At 41.5% G+C, this 11,876-nt stretch overlaps 1 protein-coding gene across 1 annotated transcript; it reads right to left on the bottom strand.

Annotated features, from left to right (window-relative positions):
- Positions 1-210: 210 nt before the first annotated feature.
- On the bottom strand, positions 211-11,594 carry TENT5B (terminal nucleotidyltransferase 5B). Its single transcript, XM_072137022.1, has 2 exons — positions 11,146-11,594; positions 211-5,663 (listed from the first exon to the last, which is right to left on the bottom strand). The coding sequence occupies exons 1-2, from the start codon at positions 11,308-11,310 to the stop codon at positions 4,638-4,640; spliced, it is 1,191 nt and encodes a 396-aa protein (XP_071993123.1). The 5' UTR covers positions 11,311-11,594; the 3' UTR covers positions 211-4,637.
- Between the last annotated feature and the right edge of the window lie 282 nt (positions 11,595-11,876).

Here is an 11,876-nt window from a genome sequence, read left to right as displayed (position 1 = left end):
ACGATCCGGCACTGCAGCCCCGGACCACTTACCCCAGGCCGTGGCAAAGCACTGCAGGGAGCGTGCATCCCCGGGCCCCTGAACCTCACGGGCCCCGTAGCAACCGCTACGGCTGCTACGGCGGTAGTTACGCCACTGACTTGCAGTAAGTAAACTCTACTAATCAGGAGGCCAGAATGTCTTAGAATAAATGTGAAAAACCTCCATAAACCAGGATAGATATAACTGAGGTTTCATAATGAAATTGCCTTGCTACCATTATTTGGTAAAGGACTCTAGAACTCACCTGCAATGCACTACAGAGCATGAAATTTAAGGTGTGTATATAGACCTGAAAGGATATATTCACAGATAGAACAAAACCTGCCTGGAGCAGTTTACACTGCGAAAAGTGATCTTGACAAGCCTGGAATTGTTGCATTCTAAAGATAGCATAAAGCCATGAGACAGATTGAGAAAATATATTTTTATTTTTTTTGGCTCCACAGCCCCACTGAAGGGGTGATAACACTGCATATTTTGTTGCCCCCCCCCCCACCATGTAAAAAGATGGGTTGTTTGGAAAAGAGAATATAAGCTTTCAGAATGTTACAGCCAGAACTGGACAACTCCCCAACTTGTTCAACACCTCTCAGCCCTGCATAGCTAGCCATTATACAGAAGCTTTAAGGCACACTTTAAGCAGGAAATGCATTATAAGTGCTTTATTTTACAGTGTGTTTAACTTCACAACTTTAGTGGGGTAGCTTTGTAATGAAAGTGTTAAATCATGAGCTCAGATTCCAGGAATGAGCTGAGCATGCAGCTAGGAGAATGAAGTCACCAATTGTCAGCAGCTCCAGCGCTGGAAAGAGTTGCCTAAATTTGGTCAAAGGAGTGAAGCATTTTAATATTGCTGGCATGGCAGGATGTCTACAGTACAATCTATAGAAATGAGGGTCCATTGGCTCCATGTTCCTGCATTATGTGATCAGAACACCCCCAATTCTCCAACTGTAGGAAGCCCATTCAAGGGTTAACAAATCCTGCTGTATGTCTCTGGAGTTACACATGATTTTGTGAGAACATTTACATTAATCATACAGAGGCCAGACTCTGAAGTCATGGCAGTGTACTCCTACATTGGTGTCACACATACGTGTCCCCATGTATTACATTGTGAAGCCAGTCATCTTTCCAGCTTTGTATCAACTGGATTTACTATTAAGAATCTGCCTGCATTACTCAACAGTTATTAGTCCTATACTCCACCTCAAATACTATAATATAATTAAAATGGGCCTTTCATTAAAGCAGGTGGAGTCGGGATGGACAGTCACTTTACAAGCAGGGTTAGTGCAGGTGTTGACAGCAGTTGAGTGTAAAAATAGATACCCAGAAATGCAAAGTAAGGAAGACTACACATATGAGCACAGGGGAGGAGAGCTGGGCCCAAGCTTCTCTGCTGACAGGGCAACACTACAATCTGAATACAGAACAAAGCAGCCAAAACAGGATTACAAATACAACACTTGAGATTAACCAATGTGCAGTTAGATTAACAGAATGTTAAATCATTGCAATCCACAAGGAACAAACTTTTGGCACATAATTTACAAATAAAAACCCAGTGGGAATGCAAGACATAAGGAATTATTCATGTGTGAAATAGAAGATTCAGCTCTCTTCAAACAATGTAAAATATTTGGTCTAAATGACATTTCACCCCTTCAAAACAAAACCTTTAAATGATAAGCTTGAATGGCATCCAACATTAACAGATATTTAATTGTGTTATAGATCAATTTGCTTTGCATTAACTTGTGGAATATAGAAGGACCAAAGAAACAAATTAAAAGGATTAAAAAAAAAAAATCTAAAAATTTACTCCTCTTTAACATAGCAAATGTTACTTTGTCAAGAGATCACTTAAAAAAAAAAAAAAAAAAAAAAAAAAAAAAAAGCGTAAAACTAATGTCAATAACACCTATTTAGTGCCCATGTCAGCTTTGGTAGCCCCTTATTCTACAGAAGTACATGGTATTCCGTTGGTTAAACCTTGGGGGCAAGTCATTACCATTATGGAGAAATTGCATTAGGATATTCCCTGGAAAATGAATTTTAGACTGATAGTAACAGGTTATCAAGCATGGTTCATTTAAATCAGTGATGTAACAGTATTGTAAAGCACAGGGCTCTGGTTTTAACAAACATGCATTTGCCTGACTACTCCATGACATCCTTTTAAGGTCATGTGCACACCAGTGATGGAGCAAGTGATTATTAAGGCGAGATAGAAGCCACAGATTTTTTACAGACAAGTTCCTTGCACTATATTATATGTTGCAGAACATCCACCACTTTTCCACATAGCCCATTACTAGATTTAGGTCAGATATGCCATTGGTTCTCAAATCTATAGGTTATAGGGCTTTCAGTCTGCTCACCTTGCTTTCAAATTAGCTGCACAAGTGTCTAAAGAGATGCAGCTTTGACAGGCAGAGGGGGCAGGACCACCAAGTAGATACAGAGGGATAGTACCTGGTACATACAACAAAAGCCAAGGCTCCACCACCTAACGCTGTGCCCCACAGACCTTCCCCGGAACTTAAAGCACTGAAAATTTGTAAAAACAAATCACAAGGTTATAAACTTTATAATCTTAGCGAAATTGTAGTTACATGTCACTATAGGAATAGATCAGATTAATGCAGTGCCCAAGAACCACACAATGACTAGTTGTGTTCAGATCTACTTTATCTTCCCACAAGCCTAAGAGAATAGACGAATGTTACTAAAAAAAAAAAAAAAAAAGTTCAATGCTGCATGATCCATGTAGTTGGGGGCCCTCTAAATTCTGGGACCACTTTGATATCCACAATAAGGTTCCAGGTATGATCTTTATAATTTGCTGGACAGCCAACTGAACCAAGAACTGGCCCTTCTACAGCACCCAACCACTCACTTCAGTTGGGTCTCAGAACTTACAAACTGCTTTGTAACAAACTAGTGCAATAGATATTCCTAGCAAGAAGATTCCAGACCTTCCATCAGATTCCTGAAAATACAGTTACCCAAGAACTGCAGGATTCTTCATGCCAGCTAACAAATGGGTATTGTGAACATGCCATAAATTAATTTTTTTAGATTACACCTGTTCATTGAAGTTATCAGACTTCCAGACATAGGGGGTCCTGCATCTTTAACACAGCAAGAACCCAAATTATGATTAGGCACAGGCCAAGCCATAAATTAGGCCCAGGGCCTTGGCAGACCACTGACTTTAGCAAGGAATAGGAATGAATTGTTGCGTTTTCTGGTAGCATGAACATCTGGTGGAAAAGAAACAAGCCTTCATTTACAGCAAACTTAGAAAAAAAAAAAAAATATAAAACAGATTTGGCCTCATTCTTGCCAATATCAATGACTTAACACATACTGCTCCATTTTGTCTTGAATGTTATAAAAAAGGTAAAAGTTGTGAATGCCTCACTGCCTACCACAGAAGTCAACTAGTTATTAAACCTGTGCCCCATGTTAAATACATAAAAATTTTAGTCTTTATGGGCAAGAAGTAGGTGACAAACTGCCTCAAAGGAAATCTACAATCAAATTCAAGCATTATGTGCAGGGATACTAGCTCAGATCCAGGTACTGTGACTAGTAGTCCATGACCTCCTGGCTTCACATGCCGTTACATTGCAGGAATACTCGTAAACAAGTTTACTGCAATTTCATTAAGTGGGATTCATTAGCACAATTTTAAGAGGGAGGTAATGGATAACAAACACAAGATGACCATAATTAGTGCCCCTGGTTGATCATGGATTTTGATGGTAGATGGACTTTATTTTCAGAAACTTGCATCTGTACTGTTTTTTTGACAGGCTAGATCACTTTGTCAGCCCTTAATGCTTCTGGTACTTATTAACAGTTTTGGCAGTCGCAGGCTATTGCCTTAAGCAAAATCCTGGGAAAGATCTTAAGACTCCATTCAACTACTGTATATTGACTTAAATATACAACTATAAAAGTTATTGCACAGGCTGATTTACACTGCCTTAAGAGTTCCCATCCATATTTGCAAAAAACCAAGATTGGATCTTAAATGACACCCTGTGGGATATGGTCTAGTTTTTGGCAGGCCACAAATATGGCAGTGTAAGAGAGCCCTTTAGGTGGGAGGTATATCTCATAGCACCAAACTATGTAAATCCAGTAGGTCATTAAAAGATATTAAAAAAATGTTTTGCAAAAAGGAAATTATAAAGGCACATACTACAGAAAATTAAAATATTGTGTGCTGGAGTGATCAGCAGTAGAATGGATTTGCAATACTGAAAGCAAGAACAAGTAGTTCTTAGAATCTAGGAGGAGTTGAACCAATCAAGCTTTCAGGCACTTAAGAGCTTTAACTCCTACAATTTGGTCCAAACACCCAATATGTTCACAGGTTCTAAAGCTTGCATCAGATTAAAATTGGAGGAAAGGAGTCAAAACTCAATATTAATGGTAGTCCTATAGAAAACAGTTGGTTTAAAGGCTGTGAGAGCTGACCATCCTAGCCCCATCATAACCAAGTTAAGATCAAAGACAACCAGTCACTTCTTGCTTTGTTTAGAAGGCTGATAGGAGCTAGTCGATGAACTAGCCAAAAGTCAATTACAGCAAGGAAGCCAAGTCTGGTAGGAGTGGCTGCAAGACACAACAGGCTGGACTGGAGTAAAATAGTAACTACTGTAGTTGCCATCACTCATGAAGGTAGCAGGCTGGTAGTAGCAGGTGAAGTTAGGGATGGCTGGGACAGGATTCTGTTCAGATAACACCTGAATTGCCAAAGAAGCAATGAGTGTGAGTGTCTGACGTCGTTCATGTCCCATTAAGCAGACAGTACTTTCATTAACTACGTTGTGAAGAGTCATTAGGTAGTCATAACGCTTGTCCTCCATCCCCACAAAGTGGTCCTGCAGATAACACTTAAGTTTTCTTAACTGTTCGCGTATATCTGGAAAGTCTATGAAATAACGTGAACACATGTAGCGCTGCATAGTCTTCATATCCACTTCTGACTTTGGTCTAAAACCACGGACAAGCAAGTTACAGTATTTAAGAAGCCCGCCACCGCGGATTTCTTCTGGGTTTCGGGTGGCAATTATCCGATTACGCAAGTGATCCATGGCTTCTGCAAAATCTCCATACACACTCTCTCCAGTCACAGTAGGATGGTAGGCCTGAGACATTGGAGGCTCTGAACTCTGATTGAAAACAAGCATTGAATCCAGCAGGATCTGGAAGGAGTCCACACTGAACTCAAACTGTCGTCTTAGAGCATCAACAAATTTAAGCTCAATGTTTTTGCCATTGTTGTTTGATAAGGAGATGAGGCTCCACCGGTCACTTTCAGTACAAACCTTTACCAGTTTCTGTACATAAGCTTCTTTTAAAGTCATGGGTGTAATCTTTTCTTTATTCACCCCTGCAGGCAGAAAGTCCAGGAGACAATCCAATACAGCATGTTTCACCACCTGAAACGCGTCTGGAATTTTCAAATCCACAATAAAAATAAGGTCCAAATCCTTGTAACCCCAGCCGCTATCTTCATGAAGCACGTGACTCGCAGCAGAGCCATTCAGCTTCACCTTGTGTACATGGATACCGCTTTGCTCTAGACGATGCCGGACTACCTGCAGGAGATAAGACAATAGTTTACATTAAAAAAAACCAAGATAATGTCAAACACACAGAAACCTAGAAGTGCATTGAATAATTGACTTAAAAGCAATTCAGACTAAACAAGTCTTATATTCTGCATGCTCAGCAGATCTCCATGCCATAGCATGTTTCTTTGGGACTTTAATTCTGTCAAGCTGCCAAGCTTTGATCCAGCAGGTGTTTCTAGTTTCAATCCATTGTCAGTTTTAAGTTATGCAACACCTTTAATCGAGCCTTAATAGCTTTGCAACATGATGGGCAGCAGTGTACTTGAAGGTAACATTACTGCTTATTGAGTGCCAATAAATCAAGAAAACTTTTATGAACTTATGACATTGTAAATGTTATGGCAAGCTTCTTGTTGCCCTCCCCCCCCCCCCCCCAACTAAGATAAGTAGTGTCTACCTATAGTTATGGTCAGGGTTGTCCTGAGGTCAGTCACTACTTTACAGATGAGCTGCCCTATGCATAGCAGTGCTGTAGGCATCTTTTGGATTTACTTTTTGTAGCAGATACCTGACAAAGACTAAACTAAAACAATTAGGCACAGAATATACTCAAGACTATCAAAGCCAGGGACCCAACCAACAACCAAACTGGTGAGCTGAACTATACGAACTGCATCCCTGTAAAGATGGATACTAGTGAGCAATAGTTGGTACTTTTTGAAGTAACAAATGTAACACTGAAAGATTTCTTACAAGCACCTAGTGACCAACCATCCACAGATCATCCAGATGGAGATTAGTGGTTACATCTCAAACACCTATAGGATGAAGCACTAAGAGGGCTGAAAATTCCTTAGCTTATTAAATAGGTAGATTCCTATGCATCTAGTCACACTTACCAGAGAGACTGGTTTAAGTAGTGTTTATTACTTACAGTTGCCATAAGAAAGACATACCAAGTCATCATCACTACACATCTATGAGGATACAAGGGAGGAATAGAGGCTGTAAAATACACTCCATATACTCCTCTGGCAAGTTAAACACCTATAATATATTCCTACAAAACTTCTCTACCCTCCCCTAACAGCTGAACCAGCAGAATGCCAAACAGGGTGGAAATTCACACCACACCCTATGCTCAGAGCCATCTACAACATAAGCCAACATAAAATCCTGGCCCTTGCGGAGCTTCAGGGCAACGATGAAACATTTTACATGTATTTGTGAGATTCAAAGATAAAGGGAACCACCATGTACACAAATGTAGTCAGAATTTATTCATTGTAGAAATGTCAAGTGTTTGCAACACAACCTCTAGTGGCATGCAAGAGCACAACAAGTGTTCCATCTTTCCCATTATTCACAATTTCTGCAGTGGCAGAGTTAATGTTATTGTTTGCATGATGACAATTTTCCAATATACATTGTATAAATTTCTGTCCACTGGAAGTAACAGAAGCTTCCTATAGCAAGCCGAGATCTAGAAAACTGGAATGGATATACAAATTTCCAGTATACTTTCTGTAACTTATTAAAACAATATTCATTACATGCTGAAATGGGAACACCCCTTTAAGTGTCACTGAAAAAGACCCAACAGGAAATCATGCCCATTTCCCACTAGGTAATATGGGCTTCAGATAAAGGAAGCTAGGAAAGGTGTGCTGCACTTGCTCATACAATTACCCCTGGGACAGAAAGGGATTTCTTGAAGGGGTAGAATGGGAGAACAATCATTACTCCCACTTTACTTGTTGCTGCCAGTTAGTGGAGACAAGCATGATAAACCCATGAAACTTTGGTATGACATTTATAATCCAAATTCTATAAACTCTTATGCTGGCTGTAAGAGAAGCCAAATAGATATCCAGGAATCTGTAGCAATGCAATTTTATTGCCTTTTTGCTGTGTTTCACGGGGAAAAAAAATAAAAATAAAAATAAAACATGTGCAGCAAACACACAGGATTGACTGGAGCGGTTAACTAAACCCAGGGGTGTTAGTTTTAATGTAGTTATATTCCAGTACATAATAGCAGTATTATAGCAGTGAGGCGGCATCTCAGTTTTCAGCTCGGGCAGCAAGAATTGGTGCTGTGCAGCAGGTAAGCAAGAATAACTGGCTGCAGGCAGGGCACAGTACTGGGGGACCATCAGACCCAGCATGCAGCTAGTTACAATTATTACCTGCTGCATTTGTCTTTTAGTATGCTCTGGGGTCTACATTACTTATTGTACAAATTGTTTCTGGGGGACTTTGTGCTGTACTGCAGTTTTGGGCACATCAAAAAAAAAAAAAAAGTTGTGCTCCTGATGAAGGCCTAAACTTTGCCCAAATCCACATTAATATGTTCCAAGGAACCTTTCACCTAACAAGTTTATAATCCCTCTACTGTAGACTGATGAATTTAAAAGAATGTAAAAGTTAAGCGGTACTCCCACAAAGACAAGTTGCTTAAATGTACTCAGGATGACAAAATAACTCAAATTCATTGTTAACAAAAATGCAGCATTTCATAGGTATAAGTCCAACATTTTTCTATCAGTCCTGCTGTACACAATTTCAGTTGTCCCTAGACACAACCCTGTAACTTCTTACTTAGGGTCGGGTGGTGACCATCTTGAAGGAGATTGTGGATCCGAGTTTGTCTCTACTGTGTGACTAGCCACGCCCCCTGCACGGAGCTCAGACTCCCTGATTACATCCTGTCAGCACATGGCGAGTAGAGAGGCTGCAAACTACAAGCAGATAAGTGGTGAAGGGGGAAGGGGAATGCAGGAACATATCAGATGTAGCAGAGCCCAGAGTGTTACAGTATACTGGTCTATCAACCTCTAATCATCTCATGCATCTCTGATCTGTCTCAACTCTTTATGTGTCAGTACAAAGTCAAAAGCCAGATGACAGTGCATATACACCTTGTACCCTGATAATCTAACCACATTGTCACCACAAAACTAAATGGATAATACAGTAATGTGTCTGGTTAGAGGCCCCATCCACACTCTGGGATTTTACACTGAGCAACATAGTGTGATAGTTGTATTGCTGTTTTAGCTCCTAAGTAACATTGTAAAGAAAGGGGTTGAATTGATCTTTGTGTTATCACTAAGGGATTGAAATGTGAGCCTTTTCTGGGAAACCCCCTTTAAAATCTTCAGAATCTTAGACAACTCCTGAATGACAAGTTCCCTTCAAATAATGCCATTAGCCAAAGCTCAATAGATGTGTGGATGAAATCTAAAATTCTCCACCAAACTCATAGCCCCAAATGAACAGGTAGATACAATAGTCATAACATCCCTCAAGTTCCAGTAGATAATTTCATGTCTGTTGAAGGCAACTCACAGGGTGTGGAAGAAAACATTGTTAGTCATTGCTTCATGCTCTACAAGTGACAGATTGCTACACCTTCCTATTCTACAGAATTCACACCCCATAGCTGCAACCATCCCATCTTTAAAACAAAACAATTCTAACTGCTATCAAGTTTGTAACTCCGCCTCATGGGTCCAATTATTTTAGGCTAAATACTGCATTAGGGTGCATCCACACAGTTTTTAGATGGTTTGATGCCTAAACCAGGAGTGGAGTGAAAATAGAGTAGTTACTTTTAATGATATGTTCTCACCCATTATGATTCACACCTGCTTTTGGCTTCAAAAACTGCATCTGAAAAACTGAATGTGTGGCTGCACCCTGAAGACCTTAAAGGGGTTGTCCAAGAGCAAGAAAAATCTCCTAGCCAGAAGAGATAACAGCCAAGTCTTTCAGAAAAAGCAGTGGATCATTGCAATAAAAAAAAAAAAATTATTATCTGAAAATACAATGCTTTATTCCAGTAGTGGTGAGTTCTATCACAGTCCAAGTCATTTTCTGTTACACATTAGGTCCAGGTCACACCTGTGCTTTTAGTAACAGAAAAGTATAACAAAATAAAATGCGTGAAAAGTTTCCCTGTTAACCTTCCATGTACGTTCCATTACTTCACCACTTCCCAGCCATTCATTTTAGTGAAAATCTATGAAAATATTCTAAGGGACGTAGAGAAATTCACCGATTTCTCTAGAATGACAATACAATGATACTCAAAATTTGAAGTCCTTGTTAGTGTCCAGTATTTGGGAGTTATATTCTCCCTGCAAACCTGCTACTAGAAGTAGATGTGAGGGTAGATTCCTCCTGCCTGCCTCTGCCCTAATCTGTAATTTAATAATCCTGGAACCCAATTTAACACATCATTTTAGCAATACATAAATAAACCAGACACTGGGAGCTAAGGCTACTCCATGCCCTAGTAGCCACTGCATTGAACTTGTTAATTTACATATTACCAAAATATAGTTTAATGTACAAGGATTATTAAGTTACAGGCAGGTAGAATCTACTACTGATGGTGGATTTCCTTTAAGGTGATAACGTAGATTTCCCTAGAATCTGAAGTCCATCAACATAAGTGGACAGCCATTTGTCTAGAAATCTTACTAACCCATCATGCCAATATAGTAACAGGACAAGGGCACCTTGTATAGGGGATGACCTCCACAACACATTATGGCGATGTATTTATTCTTTAGAGGGCAGTGAATACTGTCAGTTACACATTCAGGTTTGCTCCTAGCAGAAGAGTAAAACAGGAACCCCCACCCCCTTCTCTAAGGCCTCCATTTGACTAATGGCTGGTCAGACATTGACACACAAGAACCCCAAAAAAACAGAAACAAGCTTTGATCCACATAGACATCAAGTAGATTAAAAAAAAAAAAAAAAAAAAAGAAAAAAAAGTGGCACCACCTCCCTAAAATATCTTGGTACTCTATGGTCGTGCTGAGATCTGGCTGAGCTGCAGATCCAAGTCACATATGATGTGCTGAGGTTACAGATGAGACCAAGTAGAAGCCAGGGTAAACTATATGTTACAAGCACACAGGGCCTGGGATCTACTTTTAGAAGTCGGAGGAAGTTTGTAGGATAAAGCGTGACCCGACACCATGAGCACAGCCAGATAAGGCCTGCAGCCAATGGATGTAGTCGGTATTCAGCCTGGCATGAAGCCAGCACCATATACAGCGCCTCAGCACAACTGCACCATGAGCCAGTGACCGCAAGGGGACAAGCAGATGTGACATTCACAGCACCCATCCAGTGTCAGCTCGAGGTTGTAGGTGGGCACCACATACGTGATGTAACAAATAAGACAACGTATGACTATATGGGGCAATAGCACCTCAGGATTACTGGGTCACTACTAGCCACGACCCGTTATGTAATAGCCGCTTCATTCCTGCAAATCACTGCTAAACCCTGGCGCTCCGCCAGCAGATCCCAACCATGCACACACACAGCTCAACAGCACGAGCAGCGCTGCGGAGACGACCTTTACACCACGTGTGTGACAGGGGAGCGCTGCCAGACTGACTCAGCGGGAAGGCATGCACTGCCTAGCCGCCTGTCATGTCTCACACACCCAACATGGAGGAGCCTAACCCGGCCCCGCACATACCTGCACCAGGTGCCGAGGCTGGCACGACAGAGTCGGAAAGTTTCCGCGGCCATGGATGGGGACACTCTCCCTCAGGATGGCGTCCAGCCGGCGGACCTGCTGCCAGGAGAGGACGCTGTAGCGCGGAGAAGACAGCGGGGTGACGGCCGGAGACTGGGAGGACATGGCTGATACTCGCTTGCTGGAGACGGGGCAATTCGAGGCTGAGCTTTGCAGTTGCGACTCAGCAACAGGTCGTGCGGCGGTGAAGGAGTCGGTCTGTGTGGAGCGACGGGCGATAAAATCGTTTCTAAAAGTAACGCATTAAAACAAGACAGGCCGCTCCAGGTGGTGAGCACGGGGTCTGGGCTGAGTGGGGCGGGTCACCAAGTGCAGACCTCAGGGATGATAAACTAGCAGTGACAGCCGGCAAACCCACTGAACAACTCCCCAACCACAGCGGCTACTTATATACCCACCGCGAACTGACGCTGATTGGACGAGGAACATGTCAGTCACACGATTCTTTTCTATAGTAGTATACTATTGGAGCAGGATGACAGCGTTTCTATGTGACCGTTCAATTGGCGGAGGCTGGCGCTCACTATAACTGGACAGCTACCAGCGAAGGTTCGAGATTATTGGTTGACGCTTGTGCACCGCCCTCTACAGAGGAATCTCGGTCTTGATTGGTAGGAAAAAAAATGCCTGCTCGTTTAAAGGGACAATTCTTGACGTTTCATTTGGTGCGG

Source organism: Engystomops pustulosus, chromosome 2, assembly GCF_040894005.1.
Source record: "Engystomops pustulosus chromosome 2, aEngPut4.maternal, whole genome shotgun sequence".
NCBI classification, from domain to species: Eukaryota; Metazoa; Chordata; class Amphibia; order Anura; family Leptodactylidae; genus Engystomops; species Engystomops pustulosus.
This window is presented reverse-complemented; position numbering and strand designations above follow the sequence as displayed.

Bases quoted from the DNA above. Each gene is read 5' to 3' on its own strand.
- TENT5B (XM_072137022.1), bottom strand. From the start codon at position 11,310: ATGTCCTCCCAGTCTCCGGCCGTCACCCCGCTGTCTTCTCCGCGCTAC. The intron at 5,664-11,145 runs GTATGTGCGGGG...TATCTCCTGCAG, and splicing joins AGCCTCGGCACCTGGTGCAG to GTAGTCCGGCATCGTCTAGA.